This window comes from Pelodiscus sinensis, chromosome 26 (genome assembly GCF_052426305.1).
Source record: "Pelodiscus sinensis isolate ZL-2025 chromosome 26, ASM5242630v1, whole genome shotgun sequence".
Taxonomy (NCBI): Eukaryota; Metazoa; Chordata; order Testudines; family Trionychidae; genus Pelodiscus; species Pelodiscus sinensis.
Genome location: NC_143077.1, coordinates 18,029,832 through 18,054,471, shown reverse-complemented (window position 1 = coordinate 18,054,471; position 24,640 = coordinate 18,029,832). Strand labels below are relative to the sequence as shown.

At 57.9% G+C, this 24,640-nt stretch overlaps 1 protein-coding gene across 1 annotated transcript in view; it reads left to right on the top strand.

The window, feature by feature from the left end:
- The first annotated feature begins 204 nt into the window (after nt 1-204).
- Nucleotides 205-24,640, top strand: part of NKAIN1 (sodium/potassium transporting ATPase interacting 1) — a 211,299-nt gene continuing 186,863 nt past the window's right edge. The window contains exon 1 of the mRNA XM_075908789.2: nt 205-1,025. Within this exon, the coding sequence (XP_075764904.1) occupies nt 972-1,025 (54 nt within the window). The 5' untranslated portion in view covers nt 205-971. The remainder of the gene's footprint in view (nt 1,026-24,640) is intronic.

Here is a 24,640-nt window from a genome sequence, read left to right as displayed (position 1 = left end):
CTGCTTGGCTCAGCAGCAGGGTGGCATCAGACTGCGGGTTCTCTTGTCCTGAAGGAGCTGGAGCTCGCTGTGCCCAGCTCTGCACATTCCCAACTACCCTTTCCGACAGCAGCTGCTGGTTGTGCGTGGCCCCCAGAACGCCCCGGCACAGAGGCGTGGCCCCTTCGGGAAATATTTCGTCTTCTTTCCAGTTGCGCCCTAGGAGCCCCAGGCCGGAGCTGCACCTCAAAACACAACGGGGGAGCCGGCCGCTGGGGAAACAGCGAATGGTCCCGCCGCACCTGCGCGCCGAGCACAAGGGGCAGCTGGTGCCAAGAGCTTTCCTGGGCACAACCCACCCCTAGAGCCCGAAGGCGCAAAGCAAAGCGAGCCGAGCCGAGCCTGCCCTGCCCCTCTAGCGGCCCAGCCCCCGCTGCAGCTCGAGGCAAGCGGAGCTTTTGTCCCCAGCCCGCAGCAGAGGGACACCCGGCCAGGTGCAGGGAGCAGGACTCACGCCCCGAGCCTGGGCAGAGCCACGTGGCCTAGCGGGGCAGCCGCTCGCAGGAATTGTCCGCCCGGCCGGCTGGCGTCCTCCGCCGGCTCGCCCAGGCTCGCCCTCCCCGGGGGCGGCGGGGGGGGGGGACAATAGAAGCGGCTCCGACCTCCCATGCCCGATCGTGCGGCGCGGGGGGCGCCGCTTTCCCCGCCCCGCTCAGCCGGCGCAGAGCCGCTCCCGGGAGATGGATGGCGACGTCTGAGCCGCCGCGGCCCCCGGCTCGGGAAGGGGCCAGCCCGGGCGGAGCTGCAGCCGGCGCGGGGCGGGCGGGGGAAATGCCCCTTTCTGAGCCGCTGCCGGGCGCCCCGGGCAGCCCCCACGCGCCGGCCGCGCGGCTGTGAGCGGGCTCCCGGGGCCGAGCGGCGACGCGGGGGCTGCCGAGGCCGGAGGGAAGCAGCGCTCGGCCGCGGGGGATCCGCGGCTCCCGCGACGAACCATGGGCAAGTGCAACGGGCGCTGCACGCTGGTCGCCTTCTGCTGCCTGCAGCTGGTAAGGCGCGGGCGGGGGCGGGGTGGCCGGCGGGGCGCTGGGTGCGGGGGTGCTCGGTGCCGGGTGCCCTGCCGGGGGGGGGCGCGGTGACTGGGGGGGCGCTGGGCGCGGGGGTGCTGGGTGCGGGCGGGTGCCGGGTGCCCTGCCGGGGGGCGCTGGGTGCGGGGGTGCTGGGTGCGGGCGGGTGCCGGGTGCCCTGCCGGGGGGCGCTGGGTGCGGGGGTGCTGGGTGCGGGGTGCCCTGCCGGGGGCGCGGTGGCCGGCGGGGCGCTGGGCGCGGGGGTGCTGGGTGCGGGCGGGTGCCGGGTGCCCTGCCGGGGGGCGCTGGGTGCGGGGGTGCTGGGTGCGGGGTGCCCTGCTGAGGACGCGGTGGCCGGGGGGGCGCTGGGTGCGGGGGTGCTGGGTGCGGGCGGGTGCCGGGTGCCCTGCCGGGGGGGCGCTGGGTGCCGGGTGCCCTGCCGGGGGGGGGGGGGCGCGGTGACTGGGGGGGCGCTGGGCGCGGGGGTGCTGGGTGCGGGCGGGTGCCGGGTGCCCTGCCGGGGGGGCGCTGGGTGCGGGGTGCCCTGCCGGGGGCGCGGTGGCCGGCGGGGCGCTGGGCGCGGGGGTGCTGGGTGCGGGCGGGTGCCGGGTGCCCTGCCGGGGGGGCGCTGGGTGCGGGGTGCCCTGCTGAGGACGCGGTGGCCGGCGGGGCGCTGGGCTCAGTCCCCGCGCTGCGCCCTGGCGGCCCGGTCAGGCGAGGGACGGGTCAGTGCCAGCCGGGACGTGACCCCTTCCCCGCCCCGGTGCCAGGCGCGCTGTGTGGGGCGGAGGCTGGAGCCGGCGGGGTCTGTGTTTCTGGCCCCTTCGCTGACCTTTCCCGGAGCCGCTGGGTCCGAGGGGCCGGGCTGCCAGAGCCCGGCTCAAAGCTCTGCCGATACTTTGTGAACTCTGCTGCCTGCGAGGGGCTCAGGCGGTGGCAGGCGCTTTGGGAGGCATGTTCTGGAGAGAGCCCGAGAGCAAACACATCGGTCTCCTTCTTGTAGGGTTGTTGAGATTTGCCATAATTATGTGTCCTGCTTTTCAGCGGGCGCAGATCAATCTTCATCAGCCTGTGACAGGGGTACAGTATCAGGGGCCAGCTGATGCTCTTAGAAGGGTTTCTGATGGAAGGAGACTCAGGAAGGTAATTAATTAGCAAGGCCCTTTTTCAGGACAGATGGGAAACTCGCATGGAGAAAACCAGGGTAGAATTTGGATCACCTCTGTGGCAATCCAGGGATTAACAGAGACTTGCCCAGGGCTAGGGAAATTCCAGAGACTGTGCCCAATTTTGCTAGAAGCCTAATCTCATGTTTGAAGTAAATCTGGTCAATAAAAACCATTGTGTACAAAGACAATGGAGCAAATCTATGTCCAGACAGCAATGCTGTGATTGCCTTAGGGTTGGATGGCATTATTAGTTCTTCGTCCCAAGGGGCTGTGCAGTCGACACTGAAGTAGTTAAAGAATTTTAAAATATAAGGGGAAACCGATGTCTTGATGGCGGTTATGAGGAACATGAAAGTGAATCATGTAACAATGATGTCTAATAGCTGGTGACTGTCTGGGAGGCTTTGCTCTGTGCAATGCTCTGTGATACACTGTAGGCCAGAAAAGGATTTCTCCTTAGAGTGGAACTTACCAGTGATGCTCCAGCCAAAGTTTTGTCATTTCCATGAGAAATCACCTTTCCTTTCCCAGGGCGTGAAACTCCCTCCCCGACTGCATTTTGTTCTACAAAGTCTTGATCTTCAGTTTGCCTGTGTTAGAGAATGTTCCTTATAAAAACTGTGTGTGAATTGCTTGTGGTTAATATGATACAAGTATTTTAAAAAACCCAACCCTGGATATTTTCTGGAGTCAGTCCCTTTTTCACCCATCCATAACTCCAAAAGAGCATTGCTGGTGTTTAAGGTCTTTAAAAGAAGAAAAGTTTGCTTTAGATGAGGGAGAGGACTCCCATCTATGCTTGTAGGATTGGAAGAGATGTTGCTGTGTCTTCGCAGAAAAACTTGATGCTGGAAACTTGCGCCAAGGTTTCCGGTAGATATACAGGGAGTGTGTCCCAACTCTGCTCCAGTGAAACCAAGTATCTCCCAATGTGGTTGATTTAAGATCTCAGGAAGAAATTGGGAGGGTCTGAACTCTCTCATTACCATCGCCAGGGCTCACTGCTGGGGGCGTCTGGCCAACTGAGACATCCTCTGGCCCAGAGCTTGTGAGCCCAACCTCCACCTATGCTAGAGTTATGTGATGACTCAACTGGCCAACCATTCCTTTAAAGACAGTAAGCTGGCAAAGGGGGCAAAGAAGGAAGATGGCTGATCTTGTGGCTGAGGCGCTGAGCAGAGAGCTGGGTTCAGTTCCTGCCTGGCTATTTCAAAATTTTGCACTGTCTACACAGTGCATGTGCTATTTCGAGCCATCCCTTAGCCCTTGTGCAATGTTTACAGGGATGGCGAAATAGCCCACCTGTTATTTTGAAAAATATTTTGAAATCATGGGCGTGTTTCTAAGATGTGGGGTAGATATTTTGGAATAACTCGGTATCCCGAAATATCTCCGCTGTGTAGACATACCCCTTGTGTCACTGAGGTCAAATCACTTATTCCCCTCTGGTTTTGTCCTGGCCAGGATTCGAAGGTGTGTAACTGCCTCCAGGACTTGCCCTCAGCTTAGGTTAATGGTGGTGTGCCTGGCGTAGACTTTGAAAACATGTTCATTAGCACATGCTAACACCAGACTGCAAATCCTATGCCACGAGTGGGCTCCGTTCTCCAGGTATGAAACGGGGCTAAGAATTCCTGCCTCTCCACCTCCTCAGGTGGCGACAAAGGCAGGAAGTTCCCAATGCCGTGGGATGCCTCCTGCCTCGCAAAGAGCTCTCTCTGTAACGCCAGCTTCTCCAGGCTTTGTTTGATGTCACTGGTTCCCAGAGTCGAGCAGTTCTGGGCAGGGAACCGGGGACTTCCTGTGCCATGAGGACACTTGTGTGGTCAGTTCCGGGGGCGGTGCCAGGGCCCAGTTCACTATTGTTAAAGAGGCATCCCGAGGCGGTGGGTCTGTGAGCACACGGGCAGGCCCAGGGGGGATCGGTGCTTGCCAGAGACAGGTGAAGGGAGGGGAAGTGATGTAGGAAATACACTCGAGAGTGACTGGAGGATGATGCCTGGCTTGTTCCTTTCATTTTTTAAAGGGTGAAATAAATTTGGCTACGACAAATCAGGAAAGAGATCTTGGAGTTATCGTGGACAGTTCTCTGAAAACTTCCACGCAGTGTGCAGCGGCGGTCAAAAAGGCTAATAGGATGCTAGGAATTATTAAGAAAGGGATAGAAAATAAGACCCAGAATATCTTACTGCCCCTGTATCAAACTATGGTACGCCCACATCTTGAATACTGTGTACAGATGTGGTCTCCTCACCTCAAAAAAGATATTTTGGCCTTGGAAAGGGTTCAGAAAAGGGCAACTAAAATGATTAGGGGTTTGGAACGGGTCCCATATGAGGAGAGGTTAAAGCGACTGGGACTTTTCAGTTTAGAAAAGAGGAGACTGAGGGGGGATATGATAGAGGTCTATAAAATCATGAGTGGTGTGGGGAGGGCCGATAAAGAAAAGTTATTTATTAGTTCCCTAAATAGACGAACTAGAGGACACCAAATGAAATTAATGGGGAGCAGGTTTAAAACTAATAAAAGAAAGTTCTTCGCACAGCGTGTAGTCAACCTGTGGAACTCCTTGCCAGAGGAGGCGGTGAAGGCTAGGACTATAATAGAGTTTAAAGAGAAGCTAGATAATTTCCTGGAGGTTAGGTCCATAAAAGGCTATTAGCCAGGGGATAAAATGGTGTCCTTGGCCTCTGTTTGTCAGAGGCTGGAGAGAGATGGCAGGAGACAAATCGCTTGATCATTGTCTTCGGTCCACCCCCTCTGGGGCACCTGGTGCTGGCCACTGTCAGCAGACAGGCTACTGGGCTAGATGGACCTTTGGTCTGACCCAGAACGGCCGTTCTTATGATCTTATGTAAATCTGAGCTCCCACCTGAACTCCCTCTGAGGTGCCCCAGCCGGGGTTTTATTGCATATTAACCCTTCCCTCCGGTTCCGTGGCTGGCGCTTTAAGCCCTGCTTTGTTCCATTGGCTCAGGTTTGTGCTGCGGCTCGTGTCACACACGAGGTCAGAGCGATGCTTCGGTGGTGCTCAGACTGTCACTCAGGGCTGCTCTTATTTAAATCTTACTCCGTAACTGATTGTTATCGCTATGGTAACAGGCGTGTTATTGTTATTGTAACTAGATGGGAGTTTTACCTGCCAGCGTTTTGCTCACTTTCCACTTCCCAAATGACACGGGAGAATTGGACTTTCCATTTGATTAAACCAGCCAAGGAACCAGCAGGGGTCTAGGGTGCGGCATTTGTCAGGGCTCAGGCGGATGAGACCCCATGCACACGTGTGTCTGGCAGAGAGGGGATACGGCATGCTGGGGACAGAGCATTCGCCCCGTCCGGGGAAGTGTCTTGCTTTGTCCCTGGGCGCTTGTAATGGTCACCAAGTGGCGTTTGTCAGACCTAGTTCTGTCCTTTGACCATGTGGGCAGAGGAGGGCTTGGGCATGCTGTATTGTTAGTTTTGGGGTGCATAGGTTTCTCATGGGGAACTGTTGCAAACTGCAAGAGGGCTTGTTCTCTGTCTCCCACCCAGGGTCAGTTCTTGGGGTGCAGCTGCAACCTGGGAGCTCAGTCCTGACAGCAAGTGGAGGCAGAACAAATCTGTCTACCGGGGCTGGGATCACAATTCCCAGCTGCAGTGTAGCCTGGGGAAGTCCCGACATCTGCTACATAGAACTGTCCATCCCGGTGTCTCAAAGCACCTTGTAAAGTGAGTCAATAGTATCAGGACAGATAGGAAACTGAGGCCCAGAGAGGTGAAGTGACCTACACCGTTGGTCTTTGGGAGCAGCGGATGCTTAGCCCCTCTGAGAAGCAGGCTGCAGAATCTCAAGCTGGATACAGGAAAAAACCGAGTCCCCCTCTCTCCCCCCTCCAGGAGAGGTTGTTTTTGAAACTTGTTAGGGAGTTATTTACTGAATGGGGCTGTGCCTCGCTCTGCGGCTCATTTGCGGTGTTACCTTGGGTACGTGCTGCCTGCTTTCTCCCTGTCACTGACAAGTTATCAACGACACTCCCTCATCTCTGTGAACCACCATGAGAGCGAGAGGTGAAAAACAGGAGGCTTTAGCCCAGAGGTGGGCAATAATTTTTGACCAGGGGCCACTTCAGAAATTTTTGAAGTGGCCCCAGAAGGGGCGGGGCCTCAGGCAGAAGGGGCGGGGTCGGGACACTTCCATGCTTTCCCTCTCACAGATCCTGATTGATCTGGGGGTGGGGGAACGTGCAAAGTCTTTGCCACACCCCAGAGAGAACCACCAGCTGTTCAGAACAGCTAGCGGTTCCCTTTAGGTACCCGCGCCTGGGGCATTGGGAGGAGACTTTTTGTCCTCCCCGCTGCTGCCCCCAGGTCAGTTGGGGCCTGGAGAGGGGGAACATGTGACATCTCTCGTTCCCTGCCCCGCCCTGCAAGGGAGCACCACGCTTAGAGTGCACTGCCAACTGAGCAGCAGCTGGTCGTTGACTTGAAGTGCTGAGCCCCTTGCAGGGCGGGAGAAGACTTCACATGCCTCCCTGCCCCTGTCCTGCAAGGAGTGTGCAGCACTTTGAAGCGCTGTGCCCCTTACAGGGCAGGAGGGGACATGGCCACTCCCCCACCCTTAGGTCAATCAGAGCCTGGGGACAGGGAAACAGGCAAAGTCACCTCCCACCCTGTCCCATTCCTGCAAGGAGCGCGTGGTGTTTCTAAGCATCACGTGCTCCTTGCAGGATGGGAGCAGGGTGGGAGGAGACTGTGTGTGCCCTGATTGTCCTGGGGGGGGGAGTGCAGAGTCTCTTGATCCCTGCCCTCGGGCACACGGGGCTTAGAGTCGACCCTGATTGGCCTGGGGGCGGGGGAGCAGTAGGGACGGATCCGGCCTTCGGAGGCCCTTTTGCCCACCTCTGCTTTAGCCTGAAGGGGGAAAGGCAACAGGAAGCAGGATCTGTCCCCAGATGTGTATTTAAATACCAGGCAGAAGGGCAAGAAAAGGGCCAGTTACATGTAAAATCCATAATAGCTCTGGTTAGCCCGGAGAGGCGATGTGAGCGAGGGACTAGCTTGAGAGAGGTGAGATCGGGCTGAGTGGAAGGAATCACATCACACTCCTGAGGCTGTCCCGAAGTTAGACAAGAACAAGGGGACAGTGAAGTCAATGGGGGGTGGGGGGGAGTGCTGCTTGAGGGCAGCTGCCCTTCATTCAAGCGGGGTTGGGTGCGGGTCTTGCTGGTTCTTTGTTGCTCATGGGACCAGCACTTAGAATTTAAATTGTCTTTATAAAAGAAAAAAGTTGCTCGTTCCAGGGGGTGGAAAAAGTCACCTGCCCTGCTGCTGTGTGTGCTGCATGCATCTGCTCTCCAAGACAACGGCTCCCATACAGGGGTGGGCGCCCTTAGGGGACAATAGGGTATGGACTAGGGATATAACAGTGTAGTCGATTAACCGATTAACCGATAAGCAAGAGCTTATGGGTTAATGCTCTGGACCACATGCATTTCCCTCCCTCCCCACCACTACATTTTGAGCAGGCTCGCCAGCAGCCAGCAGCCCGGCTCAGTTCTGGCTCTCACGGGGTCCGGGACCTGCCCCCGCTGTGGTTCTGCATTGAAAGTGTATTAGGAGCCGGGTGGGCAGGCAGCCTGGTTCAGTTCTGGTTTGCGCTGGGTCCGGGAATTCAGACCCCTCCCCCCCCAGACAGGGACTTGTTGCCACCCTGCACTGGGTGACAGGCAGCCAGTCTGCACGAAGAGCTGGTTTTTAAACTGGCTCCCCTCACAGGGTAGCTCCTGCCTGGCACCCTGCGTTGCTGCTGGCCCCGCCCCCAGGGACTATGGAATAGCCGACTTAACCGATAAGAATTCATGCAGTTACTCGACTATTCAGTTAACCGATATTGAAGCATGGAAGAACATCGCTCCGTTCTTCCTGGAAGAAGTCTCAGTCGGGCGGGAAAGCTGGTGCCACGTTCTGGCTGGGTCACTCTGTCCTGCCCCAGCCTCTGCTGGGTGATTTGGGCTTTAGACGGATCCTGTGAGGAGAGTGTGAGTTGCAGTATCAGGTAAAATGGCCACCTCTTCCCTCCTCCCCGCCCCCATCCAAGGGCCAGGCCCCGCAGGCAGCAATTCAATCCAACCTGTGTCCAAAGCAGCTGTTCGGTTTCCCATTGCACACTCCCAGGGCTAAGTTACTTCCTGTGCCGACTGATATCAGCAAGGGCTGCAGGCAGTTGGCAGCTGCAGTCAGCTGGTACTTCTTTGCACCCCCCACAACTGAGGGCCCCAGGGGTTGTCCTTGGGGCCTGATTCTGAACTCTCCCACAGTGGTGCAAATGAGTAACAATCCACCAGAGTCTGCTGAGATCCTGCTGAGATCCGTGCCTGAGAGCAGAATGGGGCCATGATTTACACTAAGGATGTACCGGACTAGTCGACTATCCGATAAGCAAATGCTCATCAGATAGTCAGTCGACTAGTTGCTTTCCCTTCCCCCTTGTTGCCTCTATCAGACAGAGGCAACAAAGAGGGAGGGAACAGAGGGAACTTCAAAGCGGCTCCACATGACATTTCAAAGCGGCAGCGCAGCATGGAGGGGCAGAGTCCCCCACTGACCCCGGCTCCGCATGGCATTTCAAAGTGGCAGCGCAGCATGGAGGGGCAGAGTCCCCCACTGACCCCGGGCTCCATGCGGGCGCGTCCTCTTTGAAATGCACAAGAGTCCCCGCTGGCACACCCACATGCAGCCCAGACTTCCTGCTGGCCCGGGCTGCGCGCGGAGTTCTGCATTCCTCCCAGCGGGGCTCTTGTACATTTCAAAGGAGGAACGCGGACGTGCCTGTCGACTGGTCAGGTAACGGCTAGTTAACACCCTTAATGTACACCCCGCGGAGGAGAGCGAGTCGGACACCCGTTGCCTGGCCGGGGCACACAGCTCCCAGCCCGCATTGCATTGTGCGGGCCCAGCCTGAGAGAACTTCAGCCGCAGCTCCCACCCTGCCCCTCCCACAGAGACAAAACCACACAAGCAGCCCTCTGGTGACTCCTGACAAGGCGCCAACTCCGAGGGTGCTGGGGCGCCTGTGGGAAAAATTAGCAGGTGCTCAGCACCCTCGGCAGCCAAACTCCCCCTTCCCCCCTCCCGCAGTGTCTCCAGCCTGCTGGCAGCCCTGCTGAGCTACCCCTCCCCTTCCCTCCCTGCACCTCCCGCCACAAAACAGCTGGTTTGTGGCTTTCAGAGGCTCCAGGAGGAAGGGGGAGGAGTGAGGACGTGGCCCACTCGGGGAGGGGGTGGAAGAGGCAGGGTGGGGGGCAGGGACAGGGGGAAGGGGTGGGGTGGAGTGGTTGCGGGGCAGCTGTGGGGCACCAGGAAGAGGCAGGGCAAGGCCCAGGGTGGAGTGGGGGGAGGCTGAGCATCCTTAGCTAGAGCAGGACTCAGCACCTGTGCCTCTGGATGCCAGCCTGTTAATCTAGCAGGCACTCCGATGCTATGGTGACTGGGCACCAGTCCAATTCATAAAGTTAGCTATTATTAATTGTGCTACAGCACACACACACACACACACACACACACACACACACACACACACAGCAGACCCCCCCACACACAGGAGACCTCGAGACCCCCTCTCTGCCCCCCCCACATACACAGCAGACCCCCTCTCCCCCCCCACATACACAGCAGACCCCCTTCCCCCCCACACACACTCACACGGCAGGTCCTGGGTGTTGTTTGGATCCAGGGTTTCCTTTTCCTCATTTCTTTCTTAGCTGGACAGGAAGAAATCTCCCCAGCCAGGCCGCCAGCCCCTCCTGACCAGCCCGGGGCAGGAGAAGCCTCATCCCTTCTTCTTCCCTCAGCTATAACCTCAGCCCTTCCCTGCTCTCCTGAGGCCCGACTGGGCCTGCTCTGTCGGCAGGTGCCTCCTGGGTCCGTTGCTGCCAAAGGCTGATGCGCCCGGCAGCTGTAGAAACAGGGTCTTGCGCAGGGCTAGGGCGGTTACCTCAGTATTTGGCACTGGCGTTATCACGGCTCAAGTCCAATCCTGGGGCCCACAACTCCAGAAGGATGCAGGTCGGGGAGGGGGGAAGAGAAGAGCCGCGGGAGGGCAACAGGGTTAGAAACCTGCCTCCAGCTCGTTAGCTTAACACAGAGAAGGTCCAGGGGTGACTCGAGCACAGGCTGTACGTACCTGCTCGGGAACACACGCTTGGTAATGGGCTTGTCAGTCAGGCAGGGACGGCGTAGCCTGAGCCAGGGGAAGTTGAACTAGATAAATTTAGCCGAGCGCTCAGGGATGCATTTTCCTAGTGAGAGTAATTAACCACTGGAACCTTACCAAGGGGCGAGCAGCACGCTCCATCTCCGGCCATGCTGCAACCACAACGGGCTGTTTGCGTGACGCTCTGCGCCCCCACAGGCAGCAGGTCACTCAGGGAAGCCCCGTGGCCTGGGCTCCACGGAGGGCAGACTGGACGATCACAAAGTCCCTTCTGGCCTTACAGCCTGTGAATCTTCTCGGCCTCCCCCACCTCCCCGCTGCCTAAAACGGTCTCCCTGGCCCAGCGCTCAGACCCTGCCACTCCCCGTTGGCATCCCCCTTTGTCAGGCTGGGTGCACAGGCCCAGCCCTGCCCAGCTAGTGTCAGAGTTTCCCCTGAGGCGTGTAGTGAGCCTGCCTCCCACTGCCCCGGGCCCCAGACCTGCTCTCCCTCTGGCTATCTGGGTCCAGAAGGGTGGCGCTCCGCCCTGGGGAAATGGCTCCTGGCTTTTCTCCCCAGCCCCGCTGGCAGAGCCCTGTGGCTGAGTGTGTTCATGCTGCAGGGCAGCCACTGCCCTGGGGTGCTGTCTCCTCCTCTGCCCCCCCCCTCCCCAGGGTGTTCTCGATAGCTCCTCTCTCCTCCGGTGCCTGCTCTTCGGCAGGGTGAGGTAACCCCCCCGCACACACCTAGGAGCCGTGTGGGGCCGCTGAGCGCCATGGTAACTGATGCATCGGGGGCGGCTCATTGCTGGCCCTGCAGCCCCCGAGCATCCACTGGGCCTGAGAAGTACCAGGCCCCACAGCTCCCGTGAGCAGAGAAGCTGGAAAATCCCCTGCCCTGCTTGGTTTGCCAGTGACCATTCACACCAGGCAGCAGCCCCTATTGGTCACTGAGAGGGTCCCAGAAGAGGGCTGCATGCCCCTGTATGCCTCCCTTCATGGGGTCGCTCTCCACAGGCCTGATCCTGCTTCCCCTTGCTCCCCCCAGCTGCACCAGGCTCCTCTCCCCCCGCTGGGCCTGGCCGCGTTCTCCCACCTTGCACCTCGCTAACGTCAGCTGCCGCCTGCCATGTTGTTATGGCCGATGCACCAGGGGGGGGGGGGGGGGGGGGGGCACCTGCTTCTCCCATCCCCAGGATGCTTTTGTGCATGTGCAGCTTCTGTGGCAGCCGGTGCACAATTGTGGGGTGTGAGTGGCTGCCAGGAGGCCTAGGCACAGCACTGCCCTGTGGCTTCAGGCTCTGCCCCGGCTGCCTTTCCCCGGACATTGGAGGGGGGCAGGGAAGAAGCCCAGGCTGAACTCTATATGCGGGTTTTCAATTACACAATTAAATGCACAATTAGGTATAATTACCAGTGCTCAGAAGCCGCGACTGTTCATAATAGGCATGTAATCTACTGCAGTCACTGTTTATACTGCTCAGCTCCGCTCCCTAATGATTATGGAATGCTCTCACATTTGCATGGTTGCCATGGAAATTGTGTTGGGCGCTGACAAATGGCATTATGGATGGATGGCCCCGAGATTTCTCCACGACACATTCTCAGCTGGGCTGGGGGACGAGGCAGCCACAGCCATGACAAGGCAGGTTTGGGGCGAGTCAGAGACCAGATGTTGCAACGGCTTGACTGGGCCACGTGCTGCATTTGCTGGGGAGGTAGGAAGCAGAGTGCGCAGGCTCAGGCTGGTGGGGCTGTCAGCTCCTGCTTCCTCTTGTCCAGAGCTTCCTGGGGAACCCACCTTCAGAGCTATGTGGCAAGGCCCTTAACTTCAGCAGTTGCTACCAGTGTCACTCTTGGGTTACTGTGCCCAAGAAAACATTAGAGGCTCCTGGAACTCACAGAAGACATGCGGCGGGCCATAGGACTACAATGCGGGATAGCTAGCTATAAACACATGTATGGATGCATTATTTATACACAGAGATGACTTGATGGCCTGCTGTAAAGGTTTTACTGGCATACGTTTAGGAAGGGCCCATTACCCTTGAATGGTGAAGCTATGAAGGAATATGCAGACCCCACCCCTGCCTGCATACTGCATGCTCCAGAAAGCCTGAGTTTTAGACGGCTTTGTTGACACCGTTTGGGTCTCCTCTGCCTGTGAGGCCAGGCAGCATTCGGACCAATGTATTATTAAGGAACCTTTCAAAATGACCCAAAATAGCATTTCTCTGCCTCCTGCTGCTTGGCTTGCAGTCCCCGAGCACCGTGTGCTGCTGGAGAGCCAGGAATCTCCCCTCTTCACGGCGATTGGTAGAAGGGTCCCCCGGGTAGCACTGGGGGCTGCGAGGTATCAGGGTTTAAACCTGCTGCCGATGCAGGACGGAGGAGGAGGCTGGTGATGTTTGGGGGAAATTCCACCCTGGGAGGGATGAGGAGGCAGCTGCTATTATTGTATTACAGCTGGAGCTAAAGGCTTTCAGCGAGATCAGATCCCCGCTGTGCTGAGCTGCGCAGCAAGAGAGCCCCTCCCAGCCTCACTAGACAAACGTTCTCCCACCAGTCCCACCAGGCAGAAAGGGGCAGATTTTTAAGGAACTGACTTTGCAAGAAAGACACCTCCCCTTTGCCAGAGGCGCCTGCGGTGGAGGCTGGGTAGAGCCAGAGACCGCCAGGACGCCTGCCACTGACTTGTGGGGCGGGGCAGCAGCAATGGGGGCTCAGCCCACACTTGCCCTGGAGGGGCCAGCGGAGGCCAAGGAGTGAGGGTGCCAGGCCCTGGCGGGAGTGGCACACGAGGAAAGCCTCTGTGAAGGCTGCTGGAGACTGGTAGTACCCTGGAAGGGGGGGACTGCCGGCGTGAGCTGGGTGGAGAGCCAGGCCACTGAGAGCAAAGCGCTGGGGCTCTGGGAGCCTGAGGGAGGCCGCCGAGCGAGCGAGCAGGATGCTGGGCTGGGAGCTAGCCCCCGGTTGGGCCCGTGAGAGGAGCCGAGCAGCTTGAGAGCAGGCCCAGGACAGGCCTTCTGGCAGAAAGCTCTTTCAAGAAGAGCTGGCTTGAAAATGGAAGTGGGTGCTGGAGGCAGGAGCTGGCAGATCTGTAGCCAGTGAGAGCCGGTAGGGGGTGCAGGGTTACACCTGGGAGCAGAGCTGCAAACGGGGGCACGGGGGGAGGCAGAAGGATCAGCTGCACTAGGGCCCAATGATTTAAAGAGGGCGGGGCGCCTTCAAATCGCCGCCAGAGCCCCCGGGAGCGCTGAAGGGCTGGCTGGGGAAGGCTGGCCCTCAGCCCCACCCCTTCCAGGCCTCCAGAGCCGCCCCCGGGCCTGGCAAGCCCTGCCTGTGAGTGCCTTGAAAGGGAAAACAAGCAGCTTGTTTTAAATGTGAGAGACCAGGCTCCTGGAAACAGGGCTGGATTCACCATGTGGGGCCCTGGCTCTGCCTCAAGGCCTTGCCCATAGGCTCCACCCCTGGCACCCTGCCTCAAATAAGTTTAGCCAACAGTGACTTGATCACAGGCTACAAATTCCTGCGTGGGAAAAAAAATGGATAGTTAATGGCAGAAAAAAACAGAACAAGAGCCAATGGCTGGAAGCAGAAGTGAGACACATTGGCTGTGTCTAGACTGGCCAGTTTTTCCCGGAAAATGAGCCGCTTTTCCGGAAAAACTTGCCAGCTGTCTACACTGGCCACTTGAATTTCCGCAAAAGCACTGACGATCTCATGTAAGATTGTCAGTGTTCTTGCGGAAATACTATGTTGCTCCCGTTCGGGCAAGAGTCCTTTTTTGCAAAACTTTTGCACGAAAAGACCGGTATAGACAGCTCAGATTTGTTTTCCGCAAAAAAGCTCCGATCGCCATTTTCATGATCGGGGCTTTTTTGCGGAAAAGCGCGTCTAGATTGGCCACGGACGCTTTTCTGCAAAAAGTGCTTTTGCGGAAAAGTGTCCGTGCCAATCTAGATGCTCTGTTCCGAAAATGCTTTTAACAGAAAACTTTTTCTTTAAAAGCATTTCTGGAAAATCATGCCAGTCTAGATGTAGCCATTCAGATTAGAAATAAGGTGCCCGCTTAAGCTGCAAGGGTAATTACTGACCGGCCCAGTTCAACTGGGATAGGGTGGATTCTCCACTACTGGAATTCTTTCAGTTAAGATGTGCTACCACTCAGGCAGAAGTTCTGGAGCTTGAGGCCGAAGTTACAATTTTCTGGCTTGTGCCCTGCAGTTGGTCAAGACAAGCTGATCATAAATGCTCCCTTCTAACTTTAAAATGTATGACTCTACATGCCACCTGGTAGTGTTTTCCCGGAGATGATTTCATTAACCTTAAGTGGCAGGGATTGGAGGCCTGGCTAGTTACCCACCATTACGCTGCTGCGGAAGTTAAGTGTAAGGGCTTTAGAAATTAAAAATGTATTTGATTATTTATTGGCATGGAAGAACAGCAATTGGGTTTGTTTGTTATGTCAAGAAGTAAAGCGGGAACTAAAAGGTTTGTGGATCAATAAACATCTTGGCCTGTATCCTCTGCATTTTATTTATTCCCCAACTCTGAACTCTGCCTCCTGACAGACTCCGGGAGGGAGATAATTACTGCTTAATAAAGCTAGATAAGACGCAGCCCCCAAGGCCTGGCCTGATTGGGGCAATTTGAGCAGGAAGCTCCTTGTCAGAGGCTCTGACAGCTGAAGGAGGGCGGTGTTCCCCGGGCACAGCTTGTGCACATGGGAACGCTGCTGGTGCTTAGAACAGAGGGGGACCAGGCACCCGCAGGCCTGGCTTCTAGGGTTGCTGGATGGTTTCAACAAAAATACTGGACACACTTGTCATGACATCACGATCTACTTGCACCTTATTTAGAACCTACCGGACATTTCTATTTTCTCAATTGGTTTCCCGAACAGAAGCTCAAATACTGGCCTGTCCGGTTCACAACGGGACCCCCGGCGTTCCTGACTCCGGGAGGAAGTGAGGGCGAGAGCAGCGGTTCTCAAGCTGTGGGCCCAAGACCCCAGAGGGGGTCCAGTCCCATTGTAACAGGCTCCTCGGACCTGGCATTGGATTTGCAGGGGCCAAAGCTCAAGGCTTCAGCCATGGGCAGGGGACTCAGGCTTCAGTGGGTGGTGGGGCTCAGGTTACAGGCTCCCTGCTCGGGGCTGAACCCTGGGGTATTGGCATTGGCCCCCTGCGCAGGGCAGTGGAGCTCAGGCAGGCTCAGGCTTAAGTCCCTGCTGCGGTAGGTTTTGCTGTCTGAAGCGGTCCTGGTGGTTTGAAGTTGGAGACCCTGGCCCAGTGACCGGAATGAGGCTCTGGGACTTGTGTGGCCAGGGGTCCAGGCCCAGCTCTCAGGGTGCAGCGCAGCTTACACGTGAGAGCAGGAGGCAGAACCAGGGTGCTTCAGTGCTTGGCCCGACCCTAGGAGGGAGCAGGGACAGGAGGTTCAAGCAGGGGCTGGCGATTTTCACTCTCAGCTCTAGCGTTGACATGCAGTGTGATTCCTGGGCAAGTGGGTGGCTTTGTCCCTCAGTTTACCCCGCTGTAAAATGGGGATGATCCCAGCCCTCCTGTAGAGTGAGATCCTCAAATGGGTCCAATTCTGGGCTTGGTGGGACAGAGGGGCTCTTGCATATTCCCGCTGAGGGTTTTGAGGCTGCCTGCCCTGTTTTGGGAATGGTGCTTGTGGGGTGGGTGTTCCAAAGGAAGGTGCATTTCCCTCTAGCTCCATACTGAACCAGCTGGCCCATCACTTGCCGAAAGTGGCCCGGGTTGTTCATGTGCTTTGAAAGTGGCTGTGACGCCAGCCAGAGCAGTGGCTGATGTTACGTATTGATTGCTGCAGAGTCTTTTGCAAGCTGGCAGCTGATTGCCAGGAGTGGCGGCTGCATGTTTGCAATATTCTCTGTGCTCAGCAGGGAGTCGGCTGGGGAGCAGGGCAGGGGCCTCTCGTAACCACATCAGGGTGTTTAGGGCAGGAAGCGAAAGCAAGATATTCTCTCCCATTTATCTCAGGCCAGTTGAGTGCTGAGGGCTTTTCTTTAAGAGGTTCTCTGAAAGCGCAGCTCAGGAGGCAGAGCGCATCCAACTGCGTCTCCCTTGGAACGTCTCCACTGCCCACTGAGCCTGAGGTCTGGCTCCGGTTCAGGCCCAAGCCCCTTTTCCTCCACACACATGTACGTCTGTCTGATTCAGATCAACAAGCCCAGGGCTCGGGTCCTCAGCCGGTGCCAGGGGAGGTTGGTCAGAGCCTGAGTCAGGCTGAAATAAGGGCCCAAGCCCTGCAGCTGACCTGAGTCAATATGGATTGGTTGCCATGGCTGTGAGACCAGGCCTAGCTGTGAGCCCAGGTTTCCAGTGCAGTCTGGAGGCTAACGCACAGTGTTGCAAACGCTCCGGGGGGGCTGGAGATCTGGGGGTGTGATGCAGGGTGGACTAGGGATATAAAATCCTGTTTAACTGGTGAACCGGTTAAACGTGAAGGTTAACTAGTTAACCAATTAAAGGCTGGAGCAGCCTGTGCCTGCAACACGCCCAAGCCACCGCGGATGGACAGCTCCAAACGCCCACAGCAGCCCTTGTCTGCCGCAGGCCCCACGGAGCTGGAGCAGCCCCCTGCCCACGGTGGTTAGGAAGTAGCTCCCGCCCCCACTGGTTAACCAGAACCAGTAAGTATCACACATTAAGGGTGATGTTCACACCCCTAGTATAGACACACCCTTGGAAGCTGCCTAGCCACATACTGAGCCGCTGAGCCAATTGGACATTTTTCCAATGGAAACTGCAGCTTTGGTAAATGCAAAACTTTTCCTGGAAATGTGCCGATGTTGGTGACATTTTGTTATGGAAAATAAAAAATTGGGCTCAAGCCCTTTGCTAGGATGAAAATGTCTCACCTCGCCCTTGTTATGGGAACACACTATCGCAATTCGCCCTTTCAAATCCCCTTTGTTTCAGGGTTTAAGAAAACGTTCTACCACACAACGAACATGGGAAGGGAACGTTTTGTTTCTGTCGAAAGGCAACACTTCCATTGCCTCCAGATGCCTCTTTGCCCAGCCCTTCCTGCCACGGGAAATGTTGGTTTTCATTCTGCTGAGGAAGAGAAACCGATGGGCTGGGCCTGGCTGGAAAGCTAGTCAGCAGGAGCGGGAAATGGGGAGATCGGGGCAGGGGGTCCCCAGCAGGCAGCTCCCAGGAGGGCTCCTTTCAGTGAGTGTGTTGCAGCCTGGGGACTACCCAGTCTGATCGAAGTGTGGGACAGGCCCAGGCAGGAGAAGGGGCTCTGATGAGGGTGGTAGAGTCACAGGCTTGTGGACCCCGCTGGGCACAGCCCACAGCAGGTGGAATCTGTCACCCCAGGGACGGCAGCACAAGGGGAGCCCTGCTGGGCCCTTGCTGCCCGCTGGGAGAGGGAAGGACGGGCGTGGGGAGCTGGGATACCAGCCCTGAGGCCCGCAGGGCGCAGGGTCCCCTGGGTGGGGCTGCCCTAGAGACCGAGTTGGGAACGACGGGTTTTCTCACGTTAGCATCCCCTGGCTGTGGGCATTCGCCCTTCATGTTCTGCAGCCCCAGTCAACAGTCGTCTCGCTGAGCCCCGCACCTCGGCTCTCAGTGGGCCTGGCGCTCACTAAGAGCAGGGGGGCTTGGCGCCCCAGGGACTGCCCGGCGGGCTGGGGCCAGTCCCACTGAGTAGCGCGTGCTGGGGAGTGTCTGGGCTATGGAGTCACTGTACGAACACCCGGGGGCTTGAGTCCGGCTCAGTGGGGGGGGCGGGGGCGTTTTCTCCTGATTAGCTCCTCCCGTGTCCCCTGGCTTCATGCCACCTCTGCCCATGGAGCTGCCTGTCTGCAGACTCAGTCCAGGCCCTTTGGACCTTTTCCCCACAGCTTGGGTACGTCTAGACGACAGGCTTCTGTCGACAAAGAGCGTCTAGACGGCATCCAGTGCTGTGACAAAGCAAGCCGCTTTGTCGACATGACAGTGTAGACGCAACGGACAGGGTAGATGCAATAGCGCCGTCAGTGGACAGAACTCTGTCGACAGACGGCGTTATTCCTCGTAGAATGAGGTTTACCCCCATCGACAAAACTGCCGCGTTCTGTCGATGTTATGTCGCCAGAACTCGGTGGTAGTGTAGACGCAGGTACACTTTTGTCGACAAGACCCTGTAGTCTCGACACACCCCTTGAGGCCTGCTGAAATGTCCGGCCAGGAAGTTTCCAGCTCACCATGGGCAGGACAGGCGGATGGACCGACAGACACACACCGGCAGGTGCCAAACGGGCTTGTTGCAATAATCCAGCCAGGCCTGTTGCTCTTCAGAACGGGGAGCAGGAGTTTGGTTCTGTGCTGTGCTAGCCCACGTCTGTCCCCGCTAGCATCTAGGGAGGGGCTGCCCAAGATCATCATTTTGTTTGTGAATTCCCTCCCCCCCACGCCACCCCTGGGGATTCTGACCCCCAGTGACAAAGACACGCGCTCCTCCGTGAAGGAACGGTCTGGCCCCAGCAGCGTGAAGGTGGTTACGGCAAGCGGAGCAGAGGGGCCGTCATTCACGAATATCTCCGGACGAAACAGCAGGAAGATTGTTGGTGTTTTTTAAAGGCAGGAGAAATGCGGGCAGATGGGTTCAGGAGCAAGTGAGTCCCAGCTCCCCCCACCGGGCTCAGCCAGGATGGCGGAAGGCAAGTGCCAGAGCCTGCCATGAGACACTCAGAAATGTGGTCTCCCGTGCTCCGTGCCTGACAAGCTGGCTGGCTGCCCCGCCCTCCGGTCCTGTGTTGGCAGCCATCCCTGGCCTGCCACTCGCACCTGCTGATGAGCCAGGCGCCAATTAAACTCTCTGCGGGGCCGGCGCCGGGGGTTCGGAGACGTTGCATGGGCTGATAAACGGGACTTGCAGATGCTGCTGTTAATTGGAGGAGCCAGAGCTGGAAGGGTCACAGCAGAGGGCTGCAGCAAATGTTCCCAGTTGCCATAATTAAACTGTGGGGCTGTGGGGTGACGGTGGAGCCCTCCGGGGGGGGGGACCCATTTCTGTTGCATTGCAATATTGGGCCCCGATCCGGCAATCAGCCCTACTAGCCCTTAGTTGGGGGTTGCCAGGCTGGTCCCAGCTGAGTGCTGGCGCGAGGGCAGGGTGTGGGGGCTCAGGGCAGGACCAGGGAGGTGCAGGATTCAGAGGGGGTGCAGGACTCAGAGCAGGGTGGGAGGCTGGGGGGTGCTTACTGGGGCCACCTGTGATGGCGAGGGTGGTGCTGCTCCAGCAGCGACTCCTCCCTGGAAACCAGGGCTGTGGGGGAAGTGGGAACGGGGCTCCTTAGGCTGGCTCTGGCCCCTAATGGTTCCCCCCACTCTGTAGCTGGGTGGGGGAGCCAGGGCTGCACAGGACAGTTCCAGCCTTCAGCTCTCCCCTCCCCTCCCCAGCCTTCTGTTGTTCCGTGGGAAGCAGGGCTCCACTGGCTGGTCCCTGCCTCTAGCTTCCACGGCCTGGCCTCCAGTGTCTCTTGGGTGGGGAGGCTGGGGGTCTGTGGGCCATCCCTGGCATGCATATGCCCTCCTTGCACTGCTACCTGTTTGCGGGGGGGGGGGGGGCTGGGCCCCACAGGCAGGCCCCAGCCTCTAGTGCACACCCCCAGCCTGCAGCTGGTCCGGTGGGGGCAGGGCTCTGGGAGCTGGCTGCTAGTACTGTAATTGGGTAACTGGTTAACTAGTTACCCACTATGCATCACACTTACCAAGTCTTGCTTCCAGCCTGGCCAGAGCAGCCCTCCACCCGTGGGGCCGGCTGGTAGCCTGGCACAGCCGGACTGGAGCAGTCCAGCCAGGCCCAGCACATGTAGCTGTTCTGGGGCCAGGCCGCAGTTCCAGGCCAGGGCCTTTCCGGGGGTGGGGGTGGTTGTCTCCTTGGGTGGGCATCTCTCAGGGGAGCAGGCTGCAGTTCCTGGCCTCTCCTCGTGTGTGTGTGTGGGGGGGGGGGGGGCATCTCCAGGGGACGCTGGGCCATGGTTCCCAGCCCTGGTGTGTATTTGGGGCGGGGGAGCTTCCCCTGGATGGGGCCTGGCTGTGCTGCCTGGCCCTAGGGGTGGTCCCAGGACGCCACGACAGCAGCGATAGTGGGTGGGGGCCCAGCTCCCCAGTCCGGCACTGTTTGGGGCAGGGTAGAGTCCTGTAAATCTGCGGATACCTGTGGCTCATTTTTGCAGGTACAGACGTGGCTACACATTTTGTATCTGTGCAGGACTCTACCTGCCCACTCTCGTGTGGGTGTGGCTGCTGCCAGTGGTCATTCTGCAGGGTAGGGGTATGTCTACACTACCCCCCTAGTTCGAACTAGGGGGGGGTAATGTAGTCATACGGAGTTGCAAATGAAGCCCGGGATTTGAATTTCCCGGGCTTCATTTGCATGAAGCCGGCCGGCGCCATTTTTAAATGCTGGCTAGGGCGGACCCCGTGCCGCGCGGTTACACGCGGCACGGACTAGATAGTTCGGATTAGGCTTCCTATCCGAACTAGCTGTACGCCTCATGGAATGAGGTGTACAGCTAGTTCGGATTAGGAACTCTAATCCGAACTATCTAGTCCATGCCGTGTGTAACCGCGCGGCACGGGGTCCGACCGAGCCGGCATTTAAAAATGGCGGCGCCGGCTTTATGCAAATGAAGCCCGGGAAATTCAAATCCCGGGCTTCATTTGCAACTCCGTATGACTACATTACCCCCCCCTAGTTCGAACTAGGGGGGTAGTGTAGATATACCCTAGCTCTCCTCCCTTTCCGGGGACTTGCCGTTTTCCTGGCACAATCGAACCTGGCCTTGCTTTCAGTTAGGAGAAGAGGAAGCTGCCTACCAAATTTGGCGGCCCCAGCTCTTACTGTTTAGGAGGAGTTCTTGAACAAACGGACTCGCAGACAGATGGATGGACTCAGAGAGACAGGCGCACACTAAAATATATGGATAGCTGGGAAAGAGAGATGACTGGGAATATGGGGGTCAGGATCAGTCATGGGGTCAGCTCCTTGCATTGCCAGTTATGCCTCAGCTGATTGCATCTGATTTTGAGGTGGAAGTGACAGTCCAGGCCTCAGCGTCCCTCTCCTCTCGGATCTGGGAAAAGATCCTGCTCAGGTTTGCTCTGTTTCTAGTCAGTTTCACCCTGTGGGTGTCCTGCACTGGCCCAAGGCTGCCAGGCTGGGGCTGGAATCCCTGAAAGGAAGGGCTGACCTGAGCCCATCTGTCCTGGGCCTTCATTACCGAATCACAGAGACACGTATTTTGGGTTTACAAACCGAGGAGCCGCTTCATCCCGGCATCACACAGGGAGAGAGGGCAGGCAGCTGGCACCTCCCCTCTTCCGAGGCTGCCATGGGGTCGGGGAATGGGGGGAGGGCTGAGGGGAGCCAATAAAAGGCACAGACAGTGCCGAGGAGGCAGAGGCTTTGGGGTGCCATTATCTCGCAGAAAGGCCTCGTTTGCTCCTCTGCACATCCGTGGCTGTTGTCATGGCAAAGATGGATTCACACACACAGGTCAGCGCAGCTGCTTTTCTCTCCTCGTGTCCTGAGGTTCAATGTGCCTTTCCTACAGAGGCCCTCATTAGCATAACGATCTCTGACCTCGCCTGGCAGGAGGGGACCTGTGCCTGCTCATGCCGGCCTCAAGCACAGTGCAGGGGAATTGGTGAAACCGACCTGGCACAAAGCGCTGTCAGATACGCAAAGGAGAAGGGAAAGGCATTGTTTTGTCTGCCTGTCTCTTTCAGCGGCAGGGATCTTAGGTGTATCCCCTGGAGCAGGGGCTGGAAACCTTTCCGAAGTGGCGTGCCAAGATGTAACCCTCCTGCCTGGGCCGTGGGGAAAGGGCTCTTTTCACTGCGTGCCCCGTGGACCACCTGGGTCAATGCAAACCTGTCTGCGGACTATCAGTTGCTAACGGAAACTCACCGTTAAGTACATAATTACGCCTGAGCCATTTTGCTAAAGCTGCAGATGGAGGGAACGGTTTAATTGACATTGTTGAACAGATGAAGAGTTTTAACTTTCTCATGTTAGTTTATCAAACTTCATTTTAAAATAAGTGAAATATTGCATCTCACACAGTTTCCTGTTTTCTTTGCTCATGGCAGGGTGGGGAACCTTTTTTGGGTTGGGGGTCACTGACCCACAGAAAGAGACCGAGTCTCTTCACTGCCCGGCTCAGCCCTTTGCCTTCCGGCTGCAGCTCCAGCGCTGGGGCAAGCAGAGCCCGGGGCTGGCTCCAGCCCAGCTGGGCGCAGAGGGGCATTGGGGAAGGGGCTCCCCAACCCTGAACACAGCCTGCGGGGAGCAGCCAGTCCCCAGCGTACCCTGTGTGACCGGCTGCCCAGCCCCGCCCCCTCCCAAAGCAAGAAGCCTGTAGCCAGGAAGGGAGGGTTAACTCCTTAGCTCCTGGGAGCTGCACGCCCAGGCTTGGCAGGGGCAGCCCCAGGGATACTCGCGCTGCATCTCCCGTCCCCCCCATCCCCTCTTGAAGCCGGAGCTAGTCCTGCAGCTGCACGGCTGAGGCTGGTGCTGCAGCATGAGCTGCGCAGGGGGGTGGCAGGGCTGAGCTCACCCCTGCCCTGGAGGTGAACGTTTGAAGCTAATGATTCCCCACCTCCTCCCACCGGCTATTATGAGAACAAAGGGGCCTTCACAGAGCCAGGGCCGACGGGCCAGGAGTTGGCCCACAGGTCTGGGTGCGAGGTGAGTTGGGCCCATGGGCAGACGACAGGCACCGATTTGAGACTCCCAGGCAGGGGTGGGAATGACCCTGGCTTGCCTGGGTCTGCTCCCCCCCAGCAAGGCTCAGGGCTAGGTTCCCAACCGCAGGGGGAGACAGCACTGCACCCTCTTGCTTAGCTGGTGCACCAGCGCCGCCGGATCCCCGTTGCGGGGGGTGGAAGAGCGGCCCTGAGCCTCCAGGCGGGATCGGGACAGGCCAGGCCATGGCTTTGCCTGGCAGAGGAAGGAAGTGGCTCTGAGCGCGGCTGCTCCCCTTCCCCCCGCCGCCCTCCGGGGAAACGGCAGCGCAGGAAACGGCAGCGCAGGACTCTCATGGGGGCTTTTCCCTGCTGCTCCCATTGGCCGGCATTGCAGCCAATGAGAGCAGCAGAGGGGGGCAGTGTCTGGGAGTGGCAGGGGGCAGGGCACTACATGTGCCCTCAGGAAGCTGTGCAGGTAAGTGCCCCCTTTTGCCTTCATGCACTCCCCCTCCCACCCGGACTCTGCACCCCCAGCCTGTTCCTGCACCTTCCCTCCTGCTCACTGAACCCTTCAATTTTGGCTTTGACCTGGGGCCCCCCAGAAGAGTTAATCTGGCCCGGAGAAAGCTCTGAACCCCAGTTCCCCCCTGCCCGTGGGGGTGGAGTGCGAGGGGAATGAGGTGTCTCAATGTGGGGCCACATCACTGAGGGGTGTTTGGTTTCGTTTTTTGTTTGCTCCTCGTCTTTGTGTGGCTCCCAACGGATTGTTCCGTGGGTCGGTGACCTTCAGCCCCCAAAAAGCTTCCCCACTCTTGGAGGAGTGGAACAAGGGATGGGGCTGACGTCCGTGGAGCTGGGCTGGTTTTCGCTCATGGGGTCTGTGACTCTTTGAGCATCTTTGCTGTCAAGTTCTGCCCCAAGTAGCCCTGCAGACCTCGAGAGAACTGCCCAGGGGCCACCAGACCCGTTAGGAGATGAAGGCACCAGGCCAGGGTTACTGTCAATGAAGCCCGGGAATAGAGCCTGGCGGGATCTGTGAGGATGCTAAGACGTGTCTGCTTGAGGCAAGGGATGCCACTCAGTTAGGGACAGGACATCCCACTTCCTCTAGGCCGGCCAAAGAGACCTGGCGTGATCCCCTGGTGTAAACAAGCTAGTGCCGTCACCCAGAGCGGGTGGGTTAGAGGCCAGTGTGAGCTGGACCTCAGGGAACGTGCTTGTACTGTCCTTCATAGCGGCTCGATACCGAGGCCTGTGTGGCTGCGACTGGCCCTTCTGAGCACTGTGGCTACGTCTACACTGGCCCCTTTTCCGGAAGGGGCATGTAAATTTCACCAGTCGTCGTAGGGAAATCCGCGGGGGATTTAAATATCCCCCGCGGCATTTAAATAAAAATGTCCGCCGCTTTTTTCCGGCTTTTAAAAAAGCCGGAAAAGAGCGTCTAGACTGGCCCCGATCCTCCGGAAAAAGTGCCCTTTTCCGGAGGGTCTTATTCCTACTTCAAAGTAGGAATAAGAGCCTCCGGAAAAGTGCCCTTTTT